This window comes from Phodopus roborovskii, unplaced genomic scaffold (assembly GCF_943737965.1).
Source record: "Phodopus roborovskii unplaced genomic scaffold, PHOROB, whole genome shotgun sequence".
Classification (NCBI taxonomy): Eukaryota; Metazoa; Chordata; class Mammalia; order Rodentia; family Cricetidae; genus Phodopus; species Phodopus roborovskii.
In genome coordinates, this window is record NW_026126413.1 from 3,530,052 (window position 1) to 3,557,911 (window position 27,860).

A 27,860-nucleotide genomic window follows, 5' to 3' on the forward strand; every position below is an offset into this window, starting at 1 on the left:
CAACCTAAATGTCCCTCAACTAAAGAATGAATGGAGAAAATGTGGCACATTTACACAATGGAGTACTACTCAGCAGGGGAAAAAAATGGAATCTTGAAATTTGAAGGCAAATGGATGGAAACCATCCATAGTGAGGTAACCCTGTCACAAAAAGATAAACATGGTATGTACTCACTCATATATGGTTTTAAGACACAGAGCAAAGGATTACCAACTTACAAATCCACACCACCAGAAAAGCTAGGAAACAAGGAGATACATATGTGGTGCCCTGGAAAAGAGGAAAGGGACAAGATCTCCCACGCAATTTGGAGCATGGTGGAGGGAAGAGGGAGTTAGGGATAAGAGGAAGGGAGAGGTGGGCATGAGGGAGCAGAAATACTGAGTCAGGTTAAGAATAGAGGAGAGCAAGAAAAGATATACCATAATAGAGGGGACCATTATAGGTTTAAAGAGAAATCTGGCTCTAGGGAAATGTCCAGAGATCTACAAGGATGACCACAACTAACAATCTAAGCAATAGTAGAGAGGCTACCTTAAATGCCCTTCCCCAATAATGACATTGATAACTACCTTATATGCCATCCTAGAGCCTTCATCCAGTAGCTGAGGGAAGCAGAAACAGACATCCACAGCTTATCAATGAGCCAAACTCTTGGAATCCAGTTGGAGACAGGGAGGAGTGATGAGCAAAGGGGTCAACACCAGGCTGGAGAAACCTGGTGTTAATTGGGAGGACTGGGCAAGCTATAGGGTCTCTGGGAGTGGATCAGTATTTATCCCTACTATATGAATGAACTTTGGGAGCCCATTCCACATAGAGGGATACTCCCTCAACCTAGACACATGCAGGGGGGCCTGGGCCCTGCTCCAAATAATAGGACAGACTTTGAAGACTTCTCATGGAAGTCCTCACCCTTGCTGGAGAGCAGAAATGGGACAGGATAAGGGTTGATGGGGGGGGACAGGGGAGGATTGGAGGGTACGGGAACTGGGATTCATATCTAAAATAAAATATATATATTTTGCTAAAGTGCCCTTGAAGGTATAATTAATCAATGCATAAGGAAAATGTGGGCTGCTTATATTCTAGCTTGTACATATTATAACTACTCATTCAGTGAATAGAACTGCAGAACAAAAGGCTGACAAAGTAGCACACATCTGACCCTGGCTACATAAGACGCCGAATAGCATGATCTTTTGAGTCTAAGCATATGAGACGACACAGAAGACTCAAACCAACAAACAAATAAAAACATCAAACAAGCAGAATTACAAAATTCTAATGCTGCAAGGGACTGTCTTATCTAACCCCATTACACATAAAACAAGGTATACCAAGTCAAAATTATAAGAATAAGTTAATTTGTTATCATGATTTATATACTTGGACTCCTAATATACCTGCCACTATAAATGAAAATCCATTTCAAAAGTCATACAAGCTGCTATCCTGTTGGGACACGGTCGGTCCAAGAATGGAGTTGTATGAGGAGAATTGTGAGTGCTTGTGAGAAGAAAAAGGCAAGTGTCTTGTGACCTCAGTTTCTTCAAAAACATGAAATTGTTCTTGAAATGTGTTTTTATGCACCTCCCAGGTATATCAGATAGGAGTGAGTTTACTTCAGATTATTCATTACAACTAGCTATTGTTATTTGTTTATATACATGTATGTAAAAATACGTTTTGCCTCTTTCACCTTGGCCATCATGTGCAGCCTGTCCTTGTGATGGAACTCGTGTGATTCCTCTTAACCCTCAGAGTATCAAATGTCGGATGCTCTGAATAAAGTTGACTACTGCATGAGACTTTACTCTGTCTCATTTATTGGTTCCCTCCTCCCAGGTTTACTCTCTTGCGTGGTAAACACCTTTGCACCTTTCATTGGGAAACTACTCGAACCCTTTAGAAACTATCACCCGTGAACTCTTTAGTCGGTGAGAAAAATGAAAGAGCTAAAATTAATCAGGTTCTACCAACTTGAGCAGAAAAGGTTTTTATCTAAACTGGTTTTTACAACCCTGCTAAATAGCAGACCACCTACAACAGTGGTGATTTTCAGTGTGTGGAATGGTCGGATGAATGACTCTTCTGAGAAATCCACTTGACAAAGAAGAAGAAAGTGTGGGAGGAAATCTGATACCACCTCATTTGCCAGTTTGTAGTGTTTTCCTTGGCAGGGAGCTGTATTTATCTACACATGGCGTCACAGCAGATTGTCACCACAGGGTTTCTACCTGGTTCTCTCTAGAATAGGTGCCACCTTACAGGTTTCTATTCTGAACATTCTGAAAAGGCAACATGGCTGTGAAGAACTTGCCATTGGCCAAGTTATTTCTGTCCTGCATAAGCATTTACAAAGCCCTCCTTCCCTTTTCATTGTACCTTTGACTTATCTTACATCACACAGTCGTGGAAACACATGCTGCCATGTGGGATGCGCAACAAGCCTGGAGACTTGCTCCATTCTCTTGCTTCTGGTTTTCTCTTAGTTTTCTCAATTCATATGACGCTATAGAAGGTTAAATGCCTTACCATCCAGATGGTCCACATAACAATACACGTCATAGGTTTCGTGGGGAGAGCGGAATCCATAGGTCCTGACCCCTTCCTTCCCCATCATGTCTCCATAACAGCCTTCTCTGGGGGCCCTTATGGGGTATCTAGGGAAGCAAAGGAGACATAAGTGGCACCGACACTGGCAAATTAATACTTAAAAGCTTTTGGGCTCAGGCCTCTTACCTAACAGTTTGATCAGACAGCCATCCTGCATCACACTGCTCAAATCCATCTTCATAGGCGGCAAAGAGCTGCTCTGGGGTTGCTATGACTGCTCCAATGTCCAAACAAGCCTGTTGCGCAGCTGCAAAGTTCAGAGTATATCTACTGGTCGCTGCCCTGTAGTGAAATACAACTCCTGCAAAGAAAGCAAACCAGAGACTGCTTCAGTGCTCAAATTCCCCACTGTATCGTGCAAAATTTCAGAATGACATAACATACCAATTATTATTATGATCATAGCTACTTGGTTTTACTATGCAAAATTTGTAGATTCAGGGACTCAATGCCACTTATCTAGGGGTCCTATTCCTCATGCTACATCCTTGAATCATGCAGCATTATGACATTTAGTTTCACAGATAGCATGATAATATAGAAACTATGCCAGGATATATGTGTGACAATGCCTATTTCACTCATCACTTTGCTTATAAACTAATCCAACTCTCTGAATCTTGGTCTCCTGTCTTATCCAGTAGACCTAATATTTACTTGATCTGAAGGTTGGGTAGCTTGCAATGCATTGTCCAAACATGCACCATATCCACTGCCTGGCTCATATTATTTTTGTGTCTGCTATGACTGATACAAATATACAATTTCCTTGCCAACAGAGGTCCAAAAAAAAGTTCTCCACGATCCCCAAGTACAAGCAATGCATGTTTACCTCGTTTCACTTTGTCATATTTTATATACGGCTAAGGAAGCAGTTAAAAACTATGCAGCTAAGGGGCAGAACCGTTGGTCCTTTCTTCTCACTTCAACATGCTATCCATTTTTATCAGGAAGAAATATGATTCATCAAAATGAGTCTAACTGATATGTCGGGGAAGTTACCACAAACTACAGAGTGGACTAACTGAATTTTGTAAGTAAAATCTTATCAAGTCATAGTACTATTCAAGACCACCTTTCATTGTTGTTTGAAATGAATTGTGGTTTTCAAGATATCCGTCACGCTTCTCTGACTCCTTAGTCATTTCCTGGATTTGACAGATCTGTCTTCCACAGTCACCCTAGCTATCAGACTCTCTTGTGTTGTTCTTCATATTGTGTCTCTGTCCCAAGACAAGCCAGCAAAAGAACTGAGGAAGAACAGAATAGCCATCTTGCAGATAAGCCTGTTATCAGTGCCCACACAAAGGGAGGTGTATAGTATCTCACAGATGTAGTAACTGGCAAGCAGCATTTCTTTTCCTGTTTCTGATCTTTTGCGTCTCAAAATGTCACCAAATACCAATCTGTACCTTCATGTGGCTATTGCAGTTAAATAAGGATCAGATAAACAAATAGGCCAAATGTTTATTCAGGGAGAAATAACTTACAACCTAGACAGATGAACACCAGGGAATTCCACCCGATGCTCTCCTGTCCGAGTCACGCCAAAAAGAGAGCTTTTCCCAGCTCTCTCTCTGACCTCCTTCCACAGGTCACTTCTGCCCATGGCTCCACCCCCCAATGGGCGTGGTCAGTACCACAGAAGAACTATTTCACTACAATTCCCCTTTTAGTCTAAAGAAAAGATTTAGGCTTAATACAAAACTATATACAAAACAGTGTATAACAAGTTTGCTCCTGGTAACACCACCTGCATCAAAAAGGAAGATGGACATTGAAGAAACTCCTTATGGAGTTTACTTCCAGTATGGCATGACTAGCCATTTGGACAAGATACTGCTCTTGTCTGGACTGTTTGACTTTATGCTGTATAAACTGGACATTCAGGACCCACAGAAAAGTGACTGCTGATTCAAGATGGACATTGCTACAGCGTTCCTGCTTCATGGAAGAGTCTGCCAGACAGTCTGCAGGACACAGAGAAAAGAGACTGACAAACTACCAATATAAGAAGACAGTTTAAAGTTTCCTGCTTTGCTGAAGAGTCTGCCAGACACACTATGGCCTATGGGCTGAAGATGGAAGATTACAAAAGAACTTCGGGTGACCAGGCAGTGAGTTGTCTCTGTCATTTCTAGAGTTTATAAATTATCCTTCTGTGGTCTTCGATGGAGTTGAAGACAGATAGTTATGGTTATAGCTTTCCTTAGTTAGGCTTAAAGATAAGTTACATATATGACTTTAGACTCACAAATATAGGATAGATGATAGAATAGTTTATTTTAATCTTGCTAAATGTTAATGGACTAAATATTGTTAACTGTGATTCTTATTTGATAACTGTTATATGATATATTTTGCTATGTTAAGGTTAAAACCCTTCTTTTTATTTAGACAGAAAAGAGGAGATGATGGGAGATGCCATTATGTATATGTGTTTCTCATACTGGTTAATGAATAAAGCACTGTTGGCCAATAGGAAAGCAAGATAGGCGGGACTAGGAGACCAGGAGGAAAGAGGAAGTAGTAAGAAGGAGAGTAAGAAGGAGAGTCAAGATGGAGAGTCTGGAGAAAGCAGTATGCCGGCCAGCTCCCCAGTAAGAGAAATACATAGATCAGCAGAAATGGGTTAATACTTAAGACAGAGCTAGCCGAAAAGAAACTAGCACCTGGCCAATAGCATTGTATCAAATACAGAGTCTCTGTGCATTATTTGGGGCTGGCGCGGCGGCGGGACAAGATTTGGCGGCGGGCGGAAAAAAACCATACTCCTTACATGTGGCCTCTCTAAAATTGTGTATAATTACATGTATACAATGTTTCTAGTAAGCATAGGAAATACCCTAAAATAACTTTTAAATTTTAAGTAGGAACTTGAATGGGTTTTAACTGGTTTATAGTGGCTAAAGTTTCAAGTAATCTTGGGAATTATAAATCTTCCACATATGGTGAGCACTGGTACTAAGAAGGGACAGAGCAGAGGACCTCCTTGCCTAAGACAAGGGACATCAGTCCATATGTAAATGTCTGCAATTGTTGAAATAACCTGATGACTTCATGTGGCTGAGAAGATTAGGTGAAGGATATTCAGTGTTTCTGAGCAGTAAGAGGCAAATGAATTGCTAAGTGTTTAATGATGAAGGTAAAAAAGGAGGAAGCTGTGAAACTGAGAATGTTAGTAATTGTGTGTGATATACATCTACATATACATACATCTACATATAGAAAGGTACAATCTTAGGCAAACTGAAATCAATAATGAGGAAATCAAGCATAAGAAGAGCTCGGAGAGTTAGTGGATACAAGGACAACAGGCAACAGAGGAATTAACAGAATTAATGATAAAGGGTTTGTTTGTGGCACCTGAAATTTAAACCATTTCCTTTTGGCTAAACAAGAAAGAGTTTTTAATAAAACTCCTTTTATGTATTTCTGAAAGGTAAATATTTTTATAGGTAAATTGAGAATTGGAGGAAAATCTGTTCCATCATGCCTAGGTATTCGAGTTTTGCTTAATAACTTGCCAACACTTTCTGCTTCCAAGCGCTGTGGCATTGTGTATGTGCCCAATTAAAGCAATTTCTCTTTGCTCTGTCTTCTAACTTAAGCTCATGTGACATATAAACCACCATTAAAGGGAGGGTAAAGGTAAAATGTGTTAATACACGCTTAATGGATAGCAACTAGTGATAAAATTACATTTCTTTTAAACTCTGATTTCTTGCTCTGAACCAACAGAAAATTTAAATATTGATTGCCTTTTTGAGACATTATTATATAAATCACAAATAGTTTGTCAATGTAACTTTTAAATGATATTTCTTGATACTGAACTCAAAGGCTTTTTTTACATTGAGTTAATATGTCTGTGTGTGCAGACATGGAGGCATGGATAAACCCATGCCCTACTACCACATGGGCTCCAGGAATCAAACTGAGCTTGGCAGCAAGTCTCTTTCTGCTGAGCCAACTCAGAAGTGCTCATTCATGATCAGAGTAAGGAGGCTGAGGTTGTAGTTCACAGAGAGCTTGCCTAGCAAACATAGGGTTTGATCTTCAGCACACCCAAATATCACACTAAGAAAATTCAGAAAAAAACAGAAAAGTTCTACATCCATGTAGGTATGTGCACCCATATCTGGCACTTAGAATGAAAATGTCCCCTAGCTGTTTATATGTTTAAATCCTTTGCCCCCAGTTTGTGGACCTGTTTGAGGACGAGGAAATGTGGCCCTGGTGGAGAAGATATGTAGCTAGGGCGGGCTTTGACTCCAAAGGCCCACACCATTCCTAATCAGTTTCTGCCTCCTGCTTGAAGATAAGACTGTAAGCATCCAGCCATAGTTCCAGCATCTGGCCTACTGACCTGTGGGCCTAATGTGTGATCTCTGGCATGATGGTTATAACCCGTTGTAACTATGAGCCCCAAATTAAACATTTTCTTTTGTAAGTTGCCTCGGTGAAGGTGTTTTTTCATGGCAATCAAAAAGCAACTAAGACAGCAAATATACACAACATCAAAATTAAAGTGAAGAATAGCCTCTAAAATATTCTAGTGCAATGACCAGTGCACTAAAATAATGATTTAGGAACTATGTACTATGTTTTGAGGTTTTCATTATTTCCAGTATATTGTATATGCCTAGACTCAATCAATAAAGCTGCTTCACAAAAAGTTATCTTTTTTTTTCTTTTTGTGAGACAGTATTTCTCTGTGAAACAGTCAATTCTGGCTGTCCTGGAATTCACTGTGCAGTTCAAGCTGGTCTCGAACTCCTAGAGATCCACCTGCCTTTGCCTCCCAAGTGCTAGCATTAAAGGTGTGCACCACCATCGCTCAGCTCTCTCTCTCTCTCTCTCTCTCTCTCTCTCTCTCTCTCTCTCTCGGTATGCGCGCGTGCATGTGTGTGTGTGTGTGTGTGTGTGTGTGTGTGTGTGTGTGTGTGTGTGTATAGCCCAGGCTGGCCTTGAACTTGTGTTCCTGCTGCCTGCCGCTGCCTCCTCATCCTTCAGCAAATCCTACAAGCATGCACCTCCATAACCGAAAAGTTACTTGTCTTTAATGACTAAGTTTGTTTTCAATGAAAAACAAAGATTCTTGGATTGATGTGTTTCCCACTTGTTCATATCCTGAACAAGAGATATCCTTTCTTGGGGATCATGCTCCAACTGTTTTTACAAATCTGAAACCTTACCATCCACAGCCAGTGACATGGTGTCCTGAGTGTCTTCGATCCCATACATGACGTCACAGCGGTAGACACCTGCATCACTAGCACGGAGTTTAACCATGGTGAGGGAGGCATCACCCACGTCCTCAGGATGTGTAAGCACTGACACTCGCCCTTTGTAGTCCTGCCCGATCTTGATGTTCCCATTCTGGGCCACCAGCACAGTGGTCTCCTTTATGTCTTTTCCATTTTTGTCTGCTTCCATCTTAGACCATTTGATTCTGAGATGTTCACTCATGTTGTAATTGGGTGGTAATGTAGGCATGGTAGAAAAATGACAAGGTAGGCTCACTTTTCCGGACAGAGAGCCTTTAACAGGTGGGCTTTTTTCCATTTTCCCTAGAGGAAAGACAACATATCAGATTAATATTCCTGAAAAGCTGAAACTGAGTCTATTGAATGTGTGAATAGATAGGCAACAGTTAGAGATCTTTCATTGCATCTCAAGTGTGTGGAAAGCCAATTTATATAAAGAAAATAGCATGGCCCTTCAGTAATGCTTTATAACAATGATAGGGGTTAATGATGTTCATCTTTGTACACTGAAATGCAGAACTCATTTGAAAGCATTTGTCACTTGGTATTTAACATGGCCGGGGGGTGGGGGGGTGGGTAGAATGAGGCAAGAACAAGTAAAAATGAAGGACAGAAAACAACAGGGCAGGCTAGAATCAATAACATTGTCTAAAATAGATGAGACCAAGCTCGGGTGGTGGGTGCTTGTGCCTATAATCCTAGTACTCAGGAGAATGAGGCAGGGGCATCGCAGTCTAACATACACCACAATGAAAAAGATCAATCCTCTCCTCTCTCCCTCTCCCCCTTTCTCTGAAAAGAAATTAGGCTGGTGTTCAGAAAAGCAGTTGAAGTGGGGGAAACTTAGGTTTACAGATCAGAGGGGGAGAAATCATTTAAGACAACTGCCACATATATTACTTTAGGAAAATATAATATAAAATAATATTGGAAGACAAAGTTAGAATTCTAAACGGTACTTGGGAAGACTAGAGAAAGAGCAAGGCTCATATTTTAAGAGCCCTCTACTTAGGCCAGCAATTGAGGCAGGCACATTTCCAAGGCCAGCCTGAACTTGTTACACTAACAGGTCAGAGATGAGAATCATTTAAGGTAACTACCACATTACCTTAGAGAAAATAAAAAAAAAAAAAAATTGAAAGAAGAATTTCAAACAGTACTTCATGAGACTGGAGTGAGGGCAAGTCCAGTGTTTGAAGAGTCCTCTTTACACCCTTGTTTCAACCAAGGGCTCCATCATAATGACAACTCCAGCTGCAATCACTTTGCAGAGAAACACTGCCTTTCATTATCCCTGGGCGGGAAAACCAGCTTCTGTTCACCTAACCTGCCTGACATACTTATTTCTGCTTAAGCTCTTAAACATTTAATGACAAAGGGTATGCTGTTACAATTTAACACCGCTGCATGAAAGAGAAAACACCCAGTCTTGCTTCCTGGAATTCATCCCCCTCACCCCAGCCCTTCTTCCGTTTCCCAGCTTCCACTAACTAGGCTGAACCAGGTGTTAGAAAGGGCAATCATTATTGTTCTTAAACAAGCAATGCTCACTTCATAAAATGATGGCCAAAATTAAGTGACACTGTGACTTTTAACTACTAAAATGTTTGTTCTATTGTTTTTTTAACATCATGCAAATTATCAGAGAAATATGTGTCCCCATGTAGACAAGTTGAGTCATTTTTAAAATTACAGAAATATATTATTACTTTTGAGAAAAAATTATGTTGCCAAAGACAAAAATTTAACTTTAAACATATTGGGCCTAAAGTGGGCACAGTGGCTCATGTTGGCAATCCCAAGACTTGAGGCATTGGGATAAGTGACTCTCCATTAGCTGGAGACCAACCTATGTTACACAGAAAATTTCAGAGTTGTCAGGACTGAAAAGGGATACCCTGTCTCTTCCTCCCAAAAATAAGATTAATATAATATTATGTCTGGTGTATTTATAATAAATATCATGCATTTATTCCAAAATTATAATGACTGTTACTTTCAGGACTAGTTTATCATTCCAATACATATACATACATACATACATACATACATACATATGTTAGCCAAAAGATACTTAGCAAAATTAATACTAAAAATGAAGTGAGCTATTGGCTGCACTGAGCTACCCTTTAAAATGCTAAGATTTTTTTTTTGTTATTGTATTAGTGAGGCAACAACCTCATTTCCATAGCTAAGAAAATAAAAGCTCTAACTTAGGTTCACCCTTTGAAATGAACCTGATTTCTTGATGGAGAACCCCCTGAAAGGAAGTGGCAAACTTCCAGCTGGCTGGCAACACACCTGAGCCAGAACACGGACCCTATTATATCTAACCAAACAACTTTTTAGCACTGGCATTTATTAACTCCCTCTCGTGGCCCTAAATTCATCCACATGGGCAGCCCTCATTTCGTCTCACTCTCTAGACACCTGCTTTAGTCACTGCTAGAATGGAGACCTTTAGTGGTTTCATGGTCTCTTTCATATATTAAGTCTGTGGAAGACATGCTAAAAGTGACTCTACTCATTCACATTTCTTCATTTTAGAATCAATTAAAAGGATGCCAACATTTCTGTTTTATTTGTTTGTTTACTTATCTATCAAGAGCAGGGATTCTAAGACTTGTGAATTCTGTACCTAAAAATTAAATTTACACTTATTGTATGTTCTAGGAGTTCACACTTTCCATCCTAAAGAATCACTTAACACAAATAAAATTTAGTAAGATTACCACAAATATGTTGGTTTGTTTTTAATAGAGAAAGAAACAATTTTATAATAGTATAGGGTAGATAATCCCTAATTTCTTAATAGCCATTTCTAAATTACAATTATTTTCACAATTATAAAAGCATAGGGGAAGACATGGGATTCAATCAATCCTATCAAGTAGAGTTGAAATATGGAACGTGGTTTAATCACTACTGCTGTGATGAAGGGCACATTGGAACAAAAGCCAACGTCTCAAGGAATGTATACTGTTCTGGTTATTCATAAACACACAGATATTAAAACCTTGGCTCTGAAATGAATATAAGCTTACATAGAAGCCAATCTTCAGAATAAAATTAACCAAAAGATATGTGGACAAAACTTTTGAGCTTTAAGAATTGGGTATGAATTCACTGGGTCACAAGAACCAAGTTAATCACATCTAAATATTTTAAGTGTTATTTTAGTAGTCTGAAATATAATGTAGATGAAGTATGTACATTTAGAAAAAATCTTCTACATGCAAGAACTTGTCTGAATCTAGGAAAAAATGTACTGACAAAAACAATGTTTACTGTTCTCACAGATGGTTTTTCGTCTACATATGGGAGAAAGCACTGTGTAATGAATGAGCCATTACTCCTTATCCTGTGCACAGACTGCACAGTAAAAATGGTGTAAATTCCATCTGTGTAGAGGGAGAAAGGGCCCCCCCAGACAAATATCAGATTGAGAATATTGGGATTTATTACATTCTTGTTCAATTCATGGCCTCACAACACTCTATTCTATTTTGTACTATTAGAGGAATATTCAAATAAGTGGGTAAATTATCAGTAATTAATAAGATTTGCTAATGCAATTGTTAAATGCATTGTTAAAGCAAAGTGCTAAAGCCAACAAATCAGTATGACATGCTGTTCGTTAATGCGAGTCACCGATCTTTAGAATCCTGTGGCCTACCAGAGCAAGACACAGAAAAGCCTGCATCACCTCAGCAAGTTGATGTTGCCCGTCCTGCTATGAACTAGAGAAATGTGTTTTATTTGGATCTTAAACTTGTATACTTTTTGTTTCTGCCTCTCATAGGAAAGAACTCAATATTCCCCTTTAGCTAAAAGTTGATTATGTATATTATAAATAATGGGGCCTCAAATGTAGTAATCACATGATATTGTTAGCTCTTACTGTTTCCTAATTCGATGAAGGAAATACACCATACATTGTTTTGTTCACTATGTGAGTCTCTATTTCAAACAAGGGGTATCTTATTGTGACGGTCACTGTGCTCCCTCTTCCATTATTAGCCACCCAAACCTTTCTGAATCCTTTCTACCCCCTGACTCCACTGAGTACTGTTACTCTTTCCTCGCTGGTCTCTTTATCTCTTTCTTGGAAACTTCTAAGAAGATATTTTTTGGTGGTATTATCAGATGCTGGTGCCTCGGATCCCCATCCACATGGCCACCACCAGAAGTTACTTATGAGTTTTACATTCAGGATGCCACAATAATCATCCAAATCAATTCCTTGCCACCATCCCTGTTCTCCTATAATCAAATCTTTACACAACAATAACAAAAGGTTTAAAGACTTTAATGCTACATGTCCTCTGTGGACTGGAATTCTTTAGTGTATGTTTGTGCAGACAGAATAAAATCTTATCTTCTAAAAAAACTTATACTGCCCTAGATAGATAGGAAGTGTGAGACAATGGTGAGGGCTATGTATGCTTCATGGCTTGCCTTCTTCAGCCCCTCCCTCTGATACTTACTGGATGTGGAAAGCAATTGTTCTTCTTGGCACTTCAGTTTCCTCTTTATAGCGCATGGGTAATGGATGTTTTGGTTAACCAACGTTAAGCACTTCAAATAGCTTCCAGCTCTCAGCGAATCCTGTCTACGTGACTAGTGCTGCTTCTATTTATATCAGCTGATCTCTGCTTATCAGTCTGCCTATATCTCCTACTTTCCTTTTGATCTCTACTGTCCAACAAGAGTGACTTTTTCCTGTTGCTCACACAAGTTTATCTTTTTAACTTAAGGGCAGATCTTAGCCGGTTGGTGACACTTCATTCTATTTCAGCTTGCATGTCACTCTCTCAGAGACCTCAACCAAAGCCATTCTCTATGATGTCTTTCTGCTTTGTTTTCATCATCAGAAAATATCTACGAAGGTTATCTGTTTGTTTACTTCTGGTGCATATAAATTTTAAGTTTAGTAAAAACAAAATTCACAGTGTCCACTGATATATCCCTCGACACATAGGATAATACCTGATACAAAGAAGGAATTCAAAAATATTGTCGGATGGATGGATGGATGGATGGATGGATAAATGAACAGATGATGGGGAGATGTTTAAACCTTCAGTCCTGAAGAATTAATTAAAATATAACTAAATAGAGCCACAGAAGAAGTGTCAAGCAAAAGGTATCACATGTGGGAAGGAGGAAAGACAAAAGTCTGTGGGTAGGCAAATTATTTCAGAAAGTCTGGAGCATCAGTGTACAGAAGAAGTAGAAATTAAGCATGCAGAGTATACAAAGTAGAAGCAAATCAATGAAGCTCGACATGGGCTCTTCAAATTCTTCATTGTGTCTCCTTGATTACACCAAAAACTAAAGTGAGAATTATAGAAGCCTCACTAACTAGGTATAAAGTTAAAGCTAAGAAGTACAGTGCCTGCACACACACTTGCCATTTACCTTTCCATAAACAAAGACAAAGGGGGATGGTTAAGGATACTCGCTGGCAACATTGTTTAATTTTCCTAACTTAAAACTCTAGAATTGCAGGCTTAATTTTCTTTTTGGTATAAGGAAGTCTTTAAATAACCATACAGAAGAAATTAGAATTTTAAGTATTCTCAGTGTTTGAAAGAGCTTTTTTACACAGTTCAATGTGGGGGGGGGGACTAAACATGATAAAACATATTAGTAACCTAGAATTTGTAAGGTTGGAGTAGGAGAACCATGAATTTGACATTAGCTGGACTATATAATGAGACACTGTCTCAAAAAATAATTAAAAACAAACAAACAAACACACAAACCAAAAAAACAAGACAAGTGATCTATGAGGTTTCTTAATGCTTCACTCACAAGTTTGTTATTTTGGTCTAATTGACATATTGAAAATACTACATTCATTAATACTTTAAGTAAAAATCTTAAGCAATGCATAGATTTTTTAAAATGATTCTTCATTGTATGATCCGATATTAAAATTCCATTCCCTAGTGGGTTTTTTTTCCACATATTAATACAGAAAGTATTACTCTACTTACCTTTTTGCAGTGCATGGGTTACTAATAAGGTTGAGCATATCCATAAGATGCTTTTCATATTTATCAACATCTTGCCCTAGAAATGAAGAAAAACAAAGTATACCACAAGTATTTATGGTGGTGGCAGGCCATAAACCACTGGGTGCATTAAAAGAGGCGGTTCTCTGCGGACTGTGCAAACAAGGGGCTTCTAATAGAAGATATCACAACACTCTAACTATTAATTTGAACTACACTTCAGAAAATAGTTACCAAGATAATTCCAAGCCCCTGGTGTGGGGACTTATAACCCAAGGCTTATACAGGTAACCTCAGGATAACCAGAGCTAGGTAGGCCACAGAAAGAACATTAGAAATGAGTGTCTGTGTGCATATGCTGAAGAGCCGGTATAAAGAGGATGAAATAACCTCAGAATCTAATTAGAATGAGGATAGTGGATGTGAACTGAAGGAGAAAATGCTGACGAAGACGCAGAGGAGATTTTGCAAGCCCAAACTTTGCATCAAGTCCGTGGTGAGAAGGAACTGACTGATGGCCCTGGTCGATGTTATCACCAGCAAGAATGAGGCCTTCAAAAGGTTTTGTTGTAGTGGAAACACAAACACCACTGACTGTCTAGCTGGCTGAACAAACAAAAATAAATGTATGCCAAAGAGCTGCTAATTCCAAAAGTGACCAGTTTTAAAGCACTCTCAACAGCTTTTAAGTCTCAAGAGCAAACAATGAAAGAAGATATTTTTCACTTGAAGTCGGGAAACACTGACCTTGGATTAGCTACTAATTTACTGTGTGCTTTGGGAAAGACATTTAACAATCTGAGTCAAAAAAGGGCCCTTCCATGTCTAAATTTACAGAAACTGGCCTAGTAAGGATAAGTACCAGGATTGAGGGTTGTTAGTGTTTCCATTTAAATCTATCTCAATTTGAAGTTTGAAGATTTGGGCCTGAACTTGGCTTTGTTGGAGTTGGAGAAACTTAGAGATGGTGCCTAGTGGGTGTTCTCAGATAGTCAATGCTGAGTCCTCAAAGGGAATGTGCACTGTGGATCACTTCCTCTTGCTGTTTACTTTCCCACTGGCTTCTCATGAGCAGCCCATTCATTCCACCACATGCTCCCACACATGATATGCTACCTGGCCACAGGCCCACAAACAAGGCCAATCAATCATGTACTTCATCCTCCAAAACTGTAGTCAAAGAAACCTCCCTTATATGTTTAAGTTGATTGTCTAGGCTTTTTGTTTTAGACTTGAAAGCAGACTCACAGGCATATTGTTGTTTGAATATATTCAAGAACATTTTGTTACTTGCAGCCAAAGATATCTTCACTGGCTCATATGTAAGTTGGTACCTTATGGAACCCCCTTTGGCTACTTTAGAAAACAAATTCTGTATTACGTAGGAAACCTGGACTGGAATAAGTAAATGACAAAGGAATACAAGTCCAGTTTGTGCTCAAATATATTTTAATACTCCATGACAGGTACTCATTTTCCTTTAATAATATTCTGTTTTTTATCTGATTATATAAATCTCAAAATACACGCTATACCAAACTAAAACAAAACTATAAAATGCTTAGCTTATGGATTTATAGCTTTACCCGTGTCTTGATGGCCTGACAGTGGTTCAGAAATAAGAGATACTAATTTCATAGACAAGATGAGCATTTGGATCATAAAATGATATTAAATATATTTAGTTATGTATTTAATTTAATCCAAATTAATAATAAATATTAATTTAATCCATATAGAAATCCTTCACTTAATCATACTTCTAAATACTTTGTTTCTTTAAGGAAAAAGTGGCCTCTGCATTTAGTCTTCTTCTTTTTTTTCAGGAAAGCTTTATAAAGTATTTTTTAATGTTTGGGCTCCACTATTAAACAGTCTTGAATTCAAATTCTTCATTCTCTACTTATACTTTCAGATTATAAGTAAATGGATATGCCTCTCTGAAATTTATTTCTATAGTTAAGGATGAACATTAATATGCATTATAGAAATGATTGAAAGACCTGAAAATATTGCCCATGAAATAGCCTCACTCATATCTAATATAGTGAGTCTATATTGGTTATTAACAAAATTAGTAACAAGTTTTCTATAGATGCTCTATTATTTGCTTCATGTCACTAATAATAAAGAATTTGAAACCAAAATCATACTTTGGGTCATCTCTATAATAGCAGTTTATAATGTTATGTTTATAATAAACTGCCATCATTATCACTGATTTTAATTATTACTTTAAAATATATTTTACAAAGAGGTGGCTCAGTGGGTAAATGTACCTTCTGTGAAGACTGATGACATGAATTTTGTCCCCTAACTACTTGTTAGGAGAGAACTGTTTCTCTCAAGTTGTCCTCTGACTTCTACATGCTCACTGGGGACATTTGTATACACCCATAAATAAACATAAATGTAATAGAATATGTTTTATATCTACTACAAAGAAGTAGGCTTCTAGAAGGCGAAGCTACTTAGGAATCCATACAATATTGTACAGAGCTAAGTTCAATACCATGTGGAGAGGGTTAGTAGGCCAAATGTGTAATCAATACTCCCACTTTGAAGTACCAGTTATGAATGTGAGCATGTCTGTAGGGCTAATTGAGGTTTGAAACACATGAAACTGTCCAGCTGAATATTAATATACATAATAATAAAATGGGACGCATCAATATTCAGACAGTCTAATGTTATAAAACCAAAGGAAAATGATGTGATCCTGACTCTGTATATCCTCTGCATTCTTATTTCCTGCCCAGGAAAATGCTCAGAAACATAACTCTTTATATATGCTTATTGCTTATAAACATGTCTTTTTTTTCTAAAGCAAAGAGAAAAATCTGTCTTCAACTCTACAGCATTGAATTCAACCCTGCCCATTGAATCTAAACTAAAGAAATAAAATCAATGCCTTAAAAACATACAGATGAAAAATGTTTGGGATTCACTGGTATGAGTTACAAAAAATGTGCTTGAATAAATTGTTCCAAAGTAAATACAAGAGCTCTCAAACTAATTTCCAGATCTCCCACTGCATTAGAAAATGACCCAGACGGTCCAGTGATAGGTTTGTATTCTGGCTGTCCTGTCATAAGCAGTAACCATACAGCAGCCTCCCAATTTGGGCTTTGTGCTGGAGGTCACAGGTGTTCCAGCTGGTCTCTCCTCTATCTCTACTCATGCCTGCTCATCAACACCTTTGCTACCCTCAAATTGAAGGATGGTCAGTCATGGCTTTGGTAACTATGTCCGAGAGCTCTTAATTGGGTGTTTCACAACTGTATTTCTATTGTCCCATCATCAGTATAGGTGAACATACATTTCCCTTTTTCCAGTTTTGTGAAACCTACACCTACGCCTTTAATTAAGTTACAGCCCACTTTTTTCTGCATTTGAGCCTATTAAGTGAGAAAATTGACTCTTTGTTTCCAGCATGCCTCCAGCTCCCATTTCTATTCTTCTGCTCCAGAATGTCTGTCTTGTGTGGTCTGTCAGTGATAGAAAATCTCTGTACATGGAAAGTCTGAGGAGATAAGGAAGCCAGCCATCTCTATATTTAGCCATATACTTCAGTAAAGTCAAAAATAGCAAAAAGTCATCGAACCATCAAGGCCCAGCTGACTACAGCTGTTTAGTTGCCTGGGAAACAAAAGACAAGGTCAACGGAACTTCTATCCCTGCGAAATGTTTGCAGAGAAGAGGGGCACCTCACACCAGGGATAGACTGCCAGGGCTCTATTAACTAGATATTTAGTATTCTCCCTCATTCTCAGGGAAGTCTAGAGGAGAAAGGGTAATCTAAGGACGAAGACACAATGGCTTTCTCTACCATCCTGCCAATCAGTTGTTCTGGCAACTAGTTGTCTTGGATACCTCAGTTACAAATTAGATATAGTAATCATTACAACATTATACTATAGTACTTGGTAGTATTAACTGTACCAGAGGAATTTATCATAGCCTGCACCGAGATTCCTGAGCCTGAACTGAGTTAAGATTTTTTCTTAGTGATGCCCTTTAGCACTCTGTTCTCTGTGGGTATAGTCTTGTTTCATTACTCCATCCTCTCCACACACTGTTTACCCTGTAACACATGGCACCACTTTGCTTATGTATCTGAGAATTATCTTCCTCTTTTAGCCAACACAGAAGCCTTAAGGGAAAAAAAACCCTCTACATTTTCTTCACTTGAGTGCTACAATCTCCAGGACATTCAGTAATTGTTTTAAAAAAATGAGTATGTACTTACTTATGTCATTAAATACACTTTCTCTACACTTTCCCCTTTTACTCCCTTCACTTAAGCCACACATTCCAAATCAGCAAATACAATTTTCCATGAATATAGTAGAAATGTTTACTCAGAAAATTCCCTGGAATGAATATTTAGATGGTTCAAAGTTTTTAACTATTAAAAAGTATTCTTCAAGCTGGGCGTGGTCAAGCACACCTGTAATCCTAGCACTTGGGAGGCGGAGGCAGGTGGATTTCTGCGGGTTCAAAGCTAGCCTGATCTTGAAAAACAAAGAAATATGCTTTAATCCATATATAGTAGGGCACACCTGCAAGTCTAGCCCTGGAAAGGCTGGATGAAGCAAGAAGATTAAAAGGCAAGGAGAGAACTAGGGTCCAGAAGGAATCTGAGACTTGAGTTGCCACACATGCAGACTCTTCCCTACAACAGACCAGTCCATCAATAAAGCACTGCAAGGAAAACTCTTTGTGAATCTATCCATCTTGAGTTATATTTCTACCATAATATCTCTAAGTAGAATTCTCAGGTGAAAGAAAATGCACACTTTTCAATATCTCTCGCTGGTATATTAAAAAAAATGTTTACTGATTATTTTCTCAAGGAAATGAACTTATTGAAGTTGTTATAATAATTTATAACTTCGGTTCTCTACAACCCAACCAACACATTTCCCAAACTGTTTTCCTTGTCTGACTGATGGAAAAAATTAAGCAGTGGTTGTTTCAGTTTTAGTGACTTTTTAAAAGATTTATTTACTTTACTTCATGTATATGAGTACTTTGCCTGTGCACATATATGTACACCATATGTGTGCCTGATGCACACATATGAAAGAAGGCATCAGAGCCCCGGAAATGTGACTTACAAATGGTTGTAAACCACCACAGGGGTGCTGGGAACTGACCCAAGGTCTTCTGCAAGAACGAGTACCCATAACCACTGAGCAATCTGTCTAGCCCCTTATGATTATGTTTATAACTATGAATGAAGATGAACAGATTTTGTCACAGAATTCAAAAGCATATTTTTCACAACATTACCAGTCTGTAATTTTGCCCAGTTTTTGACATAGTTGACATTTAACGGTTTTAGTAGGCATAGTACATTAGTATCTCTCATTTATGCAGTTTTCCATTCCTCAAAGCTTTTTCATAGGTATTTGGTCTTCTAAACATTGTAACATTATCCATGTAGTAAAATTTGACATTGCAGCCCCAGCAGCAGTTCCATTTAACTTGGTTTCCGAGTTAGAGCACGCAGCACAACCTTTCTGATTACCAAGTCTAATGGTCACTCCAGGCTGTCTCATTCGGGTTGAAACAATGCCTTAATGGTAAAAAAATAAAGGCTGTGATTCATGACTTACTACTTCTGTGTTTACTATGAAATGGATCATTTCTTTCTTAAAATACTGATCTTATTTTTAAAATGTGTGTGTGTGTGTGTGTGTGTGTGTGTGTGTGTATGTATGTATGTATGCATGGACACACTTGTGTGCCTACATGTGAGTGCAGAGACCAGTCAAATCTCTCTGTTAAAAGTGATTGTGAGCAGCCTGGCATGCAAACTCCAGTCCTCTGCTAGAGAAGCGCACTCTACTGCACACACTTCACCACTGTGGATCTCGCTGGTGCGGATCTCTCTGGTGCTGAAAATGGTCGTTTCTGGCAAGCAGACTATATATGTACCCTTCCATATATAACAGGTCGATCAAAAGAGTTTAGGATATAAGAAGAAACTGACAAACCTTCACAAACCCAAATGGAACTTGGTCAAAAGTGTTTCCTCCCCCTTGTTCTGACTCCAAACGTATGCAACAGGCAGCACATTTTTCCACACCAGGGCAAGTAACCTCTAACAATGAGTGTTTGTCTCCTCACTGATTTCTCGGGGTGGGTGGAGGCAATTTTAAAAATCCACCTAATATTGGGCACCCATTCTTTTGCCACAAAGCACCAAGAAGTTCTGCGCTCTCAGAGTCATATCCCATCTAAAATGTAGTGTCTGTGGATGTTTGTCCAAGAATAAAGTCAACAAGAATGTTTGAACTCCAACAGGAAAAAGAAAGAGATGAGTACATGACTGTGGAAAACAGAGCCAGTTGGTCTTTGTGCATTCAAGGGCTCCAGGGTGTCCCATTACTGACCAATCATTAACCTGGGAGTGTTTAAGCATAACCCTGTAAGGAGAGACAGAACAATGGGTGCATCACTCACATTAACCATCTTCAGCTTTGAGTTAGCCTTTTATATCCTTTCCAAACAGAATTACTCCAATATAGATTGAGACAGCTCAGAATAGCAGAGGGATTTCCTTGCAATTTGCAAAAGCAAAAAACGAGGGAAGCCTGATTATAAATACCCATAAACCTGAGAAAATTCTTTTCAAACTTTTTTTTTAAAAGAAAAAAAAAAAAGACTTATAAAGAACCTTAATTTTTTTTTAAACCACGAAGAAATACCGAAACTTTGAACTCTTACATAAACTCTAAGTGATGGTTTTGAATCCCATTCCTCTTTCCCCCACCCACAAGAAGATTAAGGACTGTGGACTTCCTGCTGGAGGAAGTAATTGCTCAATTGCTTCTGAATCCATTGGAACCCTTTGCAGTATTAGTGGGGACATGCAGATGCAATTTGTCAAAGATCCCTTTCTTACTTTGTGCTCAGAATTAGAACTCAGATCAGATTTCTTTAAGACCCCCCTCCTTGCTATATTGCTCTGACAATGGGAACCCCCAATCCACCTCAGAAAATCATCCGATTGTTGTTTTCTATTAAAATCAGAATGTTCCTTTTTAGGATTTTATGTGAATATTTCCCGAGTTTAACACAGTTGCTAAGCAGTACTTGGCACGATTTTGGCCATAGCTTTTAGAGATAAACAAAACCAAGAATGGACCAATTATAAATAGTATTTAAGGTGAGAAAGCAGACCATTAAAACCTACAGCCTCCGAATTAGAAGCTGAAGAGTTTAATACGAAGCTCTTAGTAGCAATGTCCAGTCTACATAGCCACCCCCCCATCCCCCGGGGATGTGCACACACACACACACACACACACACACACACACACACACACACACACACACACACACCACCCCCACCCCAGGTCTTTTATTAGTCATTTGGCCAACATCTACCCCCTGCCCACTCTAAGGGTCCTGGTTGATACTCATTTACACCAGAATTAATTTTGTCGCTGGTTAAAAGTGGTCTTTAGGCAAACGTGAATGTATTTAAAAATGAATGCATGGAGCAATCACAAACTTGTCTCATTTTCGTGCCAAGAGTTGACTAAGAGTAATTCTTCATTTCTCCTTTTAAAGCAAAAATCCCCGAACCTTGCATATCACTCCCAAGAAACAGAAGAAAAAGAGGATTTTAAGACTTTTAAAGTGAGCCTTTAGTGCCATCTAGGCAGAAGTTGGGCCCGCTCCAGCTTCAAAGAGCCATTGGAGCTCTAGGAGGCAAGCCAGCCAAGGCACCACCCGGGTCCAGCCCAGACCCGCCCCAGTTGGCCGCAGCCACTGGAGACCTAGGCTGAACGGATCGCCGGAACAGCTGTGCAGCTGTCTGAGAGCCCAGGAAGTCACACCCGTCTCGCGCCCTGAGCTGAAGCTCCAGCCCACGTGGCGGATGGCAAAGCCCAGCTGCTGAAGGCAGTGCTTTTAGCAGGGTCCCTCCCCAAAAGCGGGACAAACTCAGGTAGGCGGGGCGGGACCACCTCTGCTGTGTAGTTACTTCCTAGGCCAGCACCAGGCAAAGATGCGCTTGTTATCGCAGTGAACATAATGGGCACGAAATTGAGACCGATATTTCGAAACAAGTCCTCCCGGCTCCTGGCTATCTTCCATTCATCCGTTTCGTCTACTTTCCTTTCTTTTTTCCGCCTATCCTCCATTGTCCTCATTCCTTCCCTATCTTTTCCACTCCTTTCCTTTGCCCCTAGGAACCTTCTCCCCAGTTTCCACGTGCATCGCGTGTCCCAGTGTTGAAGAAGTTGGATTAGGAGGCACTCTATTACAACAGCATGGAACAGGGCCCCAGCATTGTGTTCAAGGACCTTGGCTAATTTTGCCAAAGCAAGTACGTCTATTACTTTTCTTAAAGATGAGCAAATTGCATGTCATGAAACCTCAAACCTGGCTCAGTTGCCAGCGTTGTTAGTCCAGCAAGCTGCAGGCGCCGCCCAGAGCGCCGCGTGAAGCCAGGAGGACTGAAGAAAAGAAGCCCCTGCTCTCGGGACGGCCAAAATCCCTTCTTTCGTTTTCCTCCAAACCCCAAAATTCATGTCCCAGATTCTGAAGTGGAAAACTGACTATTAAAAGGGGGCCGGAATCTTCTCTCTTTGAACCAAATGATGTATACACAGGGATGTGAAAACGGTTTACTTTCCTTCTTTTTCTCCGCTTGTGCCGAATTCCTCCATCAGGGGGAGCTCACACCTACCACAAAACTCCCTATTCCTAGACATCTGGGTTCTGCTAGTCGGAAACACCCAACTACAAGCAGATCTTAAGGAGCGCACCGCCCCCCTTGCTCCTCCCTCTGGGCCTGCCTCCTCTGACCGAGAAGGAAGGGATTTCACACTAGCCATTCATTTGTCAGCCATGGGGGAGGGGACGCAAACGCGGACAGGAGGCAGAGAGGGGCCAGAGAAGGCAGAGAAGATGGAGACAGAGAAGGAGACACAAAGATGAGGGGACACAGATAGTGACACTCTGCTGCAGCTGTACTCGGGGCAGAATAGCACTGCCGCCTGGCTTGGGGTAGGGGAGATTTCTTCCCCTTTCCGAAGGATCCCAAGAACAAGCTGGATATGCGGAGGCGTACGTAGTTGGATCCGAGAGTAAATAGTTTAGGCTATGACATTATTTTCTTACCCCTATTTCTTCTGTCTAACCCCATGACCGTTCCACGCCCATTGACACAGAGAACAAGCCGGGACAACCGGGATGTCCCGGGTCTGCAGGCACCAGAGAAGTCTCTGCAATCGATGCCCACGCTTACTCGGGGCAATGGGACACTCTCAGCCAGGGCATCCCCGGGGACTCCCGGCACGCGCTCTCCGCAGCCACTCTACCAGCCGGTAAAGTTGCTCAACTCAAGTGGAGAAATGAAAGCTGGTGAAGATGTAGTAGGGAACAGAGGACTTTGGTAATTCAAGCGACAAGACTGGACCAATTGGTCCCTAACTCGGATCTCTGCACCACCTTTGTCTAGAGAGCGCTCTGGGTCCTGGTTTGCTGCTAAAGACGAGGGCGACAACTCCCCATTTCACTTTCCAGAGGGAGGACGAAAAACACTACACATCTCTCTGGTTCAGGGGGAGCTTTCCCGCCCAGGAGCCTCCCAGACCTCTAGGGTGTTCCAACAACCCCACCCCCAACCACTGCTCCTTCCCGGCTGGCTCCGGCGCACCACGCGCAGGACAAAAGAATACAGGGGCAACATGAGGGAGCTTTGACAGCCCCCAAGTCATCAAAGAAACCTAACCCCAGTACCCTGCCCAACCCCTGTCAGAAAGGTTTGCACTTAGTCTGTGCGCGAGGGGCTACGGGGGGGGGGCAGGGGTCCTGTCCTCTCAGGTCCTTGGTAGTTAAAGTACCCCGCTGCCTGGTCAGGAGCTACCCAGGGGTGGCTTTCCAGGAACCATAGATACTGACCACACACCAGGAGCCAGGAAACCAGGTGGTCTGCCCTTAGGTGATTTCAGGGACCTGTATCTGGACAAGTCTGGGGAGTCCCCATTCAAACTTTTGCCTCAATCATTAAAACGCAACAAAATACCAAAGTGTGAGCCTCTCCTATTCTTCCAACTCAAGGTAGCATGACTTTTCTAGGATTTCTCTTGAAAATCCTGTCCCCCTATTCCGTTCATCCTTTTCCTCTACCCCACCCCTGGCTTCTTTGTCTAGATCTTTTTCAGCACCAAGGTCTGTCTGAATTCCTCTTTAACAAGCCTCTTCAAAGTTACCTGCATGTTGTAAAGTGTGTACATTTGCTTAACTTCGCCTACAGCTAGTCCTCTTTGCTTTAATTAAAGCCCTCTTCCAATTGCAGTGTACCCCCCACCCCCAACTAAGCCCGGCGGTTTTTCTTTTCTCAACAAGTTTTACCCTCTTTCCTTTAAATGGGGAACAAAAGAAACGTGATTACCTTGAAAGGCGGCGTACTGCAGTTTGGGGGAGAAAATTCACTGCTGAGCTGTGAAGATGGGCTCCGCGTTGCCCCGGCAGATCACATAGGAAGCGCGGTGGCCTGGGGAAAGATGAGGCGAGTGCGGGACAGAGCTGGAGGTGAGGGAGGATGCGCTGCTTGCCGCAGATCCCTGTCCCAGCGTCTGTCCCCAGCACCCAATAACCCGCGGCTGCTGCGCCCGCGCGCCTTCAGTTCTTCCCCAGAAAGGCTCGGGGCAGCTCGCCTGCAAGTTCAAATGCGGGTTGTGACACCCATCGTCATTATATCACTGTACCGTCAGCGCCGAGGAGGAGACTCAGGGAGAAGGAGGAGGGAGAGGAGGAGGGTTCATTCACAGGCTCTAGAAGCGCTTCGCAGCTTCAGCCACTCCAAAGAGCCCAGGCTTGGAAACAGGCGGAGGGGCGGAAAGGAGCTCCCAGCGCCCTCCGAGGGGACCGCCTGCCTCCCTCGCCTGGCACTCCCACCTCTCAGCGGTTCTTCCTGACAAGAAGTACCAATCGGCTGGGGGGAACCCTGCGCTCCTCATTCAGCCACCCAGTATTATCTCGCTGCGCGCACTCAAACAACTGCCTTCCCATCGTCCCCCCACCCCACCCCCTTCCCCCGCCCTGTGCTGCCACTTCTGAAGTAGGGGAAAGGAGTCCCCAAGCTCTGGGAGAGCAGGCAAGCACGGAGCAATTAAGTATAGTATGGTCAGTTCTTAGGAGCAGACGGGACTCTATAAAACCAGCAAAGAACTTGCATAATACGTGTTTAATGCCCCACGGAGCATGCCTGTCCCATCTGAAGAGGTGTCAGGCTCAAGGCTCCTGCCAACCTGAAAGAGATACAGAGAAAGTGAGATCCTGAGCTCCAGAGAGACTGTGAGCATTTGCCACTGCCCTCCCTAGGGAACTGCCCAATGGGGAGCCTGAGGCATCAGGCCCTACACAAAGACCCTGGCAATAAAGGGCTGGACAGGAAATCCCCCAGGCAATCCCTTGTCCCATTCAAAGAGAATCCTTTCTCTGACATAAATCCGCATCTTTACTTAAAGGCACTCAGCTTTCTTACTTCCTCCTCCTTCCCTGTCTTTTACCGGACCTCTCAAAGAATTTTCTACAGCACACAGAATCTGTGCACTTATCAGTCCTTCCATGTTGTCAGGAAATGGAATCTTTCATGCTTGTATTTTTTTTTTTTTCTTTTACTCAGGCATACCCAGAGATGTAAACAACATCAATACAGGGAAGTGCACCCTCCACTGAGTCACAAAAGACCTCCATTAGGACCTTAAAGAGCAAAGGGTCAACCAGTTAGCACAAAGGATTTCTGGCCCCCCAAAGAAGGACTTTGAATTTTCCATTGCTTTGAAGTCTGGTATGATTTTATGCATTAGGGACAAAATAAGTTCTCAAGGCACATCGAGGTAACTCTAGGGGTACTGAAACAATTACTAACTTTTCCTCCTACGCTAATATGGAAATATCCTTGTAATTATTGGCTCTGGATGTTTTGCTTAGGAAATTACATCAAGCACAGAACTTCAGAAACAGTAGTGATTACCACAGAAAGTTTGTCTTTACTCTGGATTTCTTTAATTAGATTGGCTTCATCTCACAGTTCTAAATTTGTAATCTAGACTCCTCAGAATGTGGATTCCTCTTCTACAATTTATAGACTCAATCTGGCCACAGATTTTAAGCGATAAACGTGTGGTAGATTTATCAGTGTGATTTCATTCTCAAATGTGTGTTTTTTCATATTTCTTTTTATTTATCACTCATAACAAGGAGTGACATAACTATCCCATGGGCCACTTGGAAGTCAGTTTGGCTATCAGTGAATTATTTACATTTAGGCCATGGTTATACAGCCACTACTAAAATTGAAATCTCACAGCTTGGAGTCAGACTTCAGCACTGCATTTAACACAAGCACAATCAGGTACAGAAAGTGATGTCCCCAAGGTTACAGAGTGAAACCAGAGATTTTTTTTTTTTTTTTATCAGAACACAACTCTGGAGTCAACATGAATTCATTCAGAATGAAGAGAAATAAAACATAATGAATTCTCACTGGAATTTATATTCCAGGCATTGGGGTAGATTTTTCTCTGAAATGCTTCAAGATGTGTATCATTAATCTATTTCTTAAGTTTGGGGGGGGGATCTAGTTTGAGTTAGAAGTGCTACTTTATGACAGATCATTGGCCTAAAGCCTTATCATCTCTCTGTTACGCTACTCTCCCTTCCTAATACAGTCAAGCTAACAATTCTATGAAGATATAGAACAGAAGCAAGCCACTGGTAATGCATTGATACCCATTTCCCAAACATGCTAACGATCACTATTCACTACAAGCACCTTCTATAAACATACATGATAGGGCATCATAAGAAGTCATTAGTTGGATATATTTTATCATAAGATGTTTTACTTTATCTTACCAAACGTGTTTCATTAGCTGGCCACCATCTATAGTTCTTCATATCCTTTACTGGTCTACAGGGCAAAGGTGCTTTCTCAGACCTTACCAAGGCATGGACAATGCTGAGAAGCTGCTTTATGGTGCATGACTTCTCACCTGCTTGGCTCCCAAAATTATCATTTATAAAACTATGCCGTCAAATAACTAAAATAAAGTGGGAAACATACCTTAATATCTATTTCATTTCTCTGGGGGGTAGATCCCCTGCTTTGGTTATGGCTATGTAAAATACCATGATAACATGTTAAAAAGGAAAAACAGGTATAATTGGGATATTTTATAAATATATTGAACTTTGTGCTTTCTTTGTGCATATATCTGTCTCCCTATCTCTGTGTTTGCATGTGTGAATGTGTGCTGTCAATATGTGTGCTAGTGTTTCCCTATGTTCAGGTGTATAAGTGGAATCCAAACCTTAATATACCTGGCATCTCCCTAAGTCATTCCTCTTGTTTCTAGGATTACAGCCATAGTGCCTTGCTCTTTCGTCTAGGTGCCAAATACCTGAACTCAGGTCCTCTTGCTTGTGTCCTGAGAGCACTTCAGTGGCTCAACCATTGTCCCAATCCCTAAGTAAGTGTTCTTGAAGGGCATCTTCCTTTAGAGAAAATTAGAAAGCAACTATTTTTGATTCTTTCAACGTCTGACAAGATTACCAGAACGTTTAAATTGAGAAATATTATTTTATAATTATTAATGCTGATAATAGATTTACACTTATATCACATTCAATTCTAAATAAAATGGTAATTAAAAATCTCATTCTGTGAGTGACCCTTGAGGTCATGTCCTTGTACAGGAAATATTGGTTATGTAAACTCCAGGATCCCAGGTATTCATTCATATTGTTGGGGTCTACAAGAAATTAAAAGCGTGAAGCACTATGCCATGCTGCCTTGCCGTGATCTAGTCTTAGGGAACTTGGCTGAGCTTGGGAGCAGTCACCCAAGGACTTGAAGAAAGATATGGATAGATGGCAGGTGTGCCTCCAGGGAGTTCCATTATCTTCATCCTCACCCCT

At 40.7% G+C, this 27,860-nt stretch overlaps 1 protein-coding gene across 2 annotated transcripts in view; it reads right to left on the minus strand.

Moving 5' to 3' along the window:
• The window catches only part of Vcan (versican), a 105,018-nt gene extending 80,173 nt beyond the window's left edge, over window positions 1-24,845 (minus strand). Inside the window, exons 1-5 of one of the 2 annotated variants that reach the window (XM_051182942.1) lie at window positions 24,328-24,845; window positions 13,893-13,968; window positions 7,819-8,193; window positions 2,747-2,921; window positions 2,540-2,667 (exon numbers count right to left, since the gene is read on the minus strand). In XM_051182942.1, the coding sequence (XP_051038899.1) occupies window positions 2,540-2,667; window positions 2,747-2,921; window positions 7,819-8,193; window positions 13,893-13,962 (748 nt within the window). In that variant the 5' untranslated portion in view covers window positions 13,963-13,968; window positions 24,328-24,845. The remainder of the gene's footprint in view (window positions 1-2,539; window positions 2,668-2,746; window positions 2,922-7,818; window positions 8,194-13,892; window positions 13,969-24,327) is intronic. The other variant, XM_051182943.1, reaches the window with a different exon arrangement.
• Between the last annotated feature and the right edge of the window lie 3,015 nt (window positions 24,846-27,860).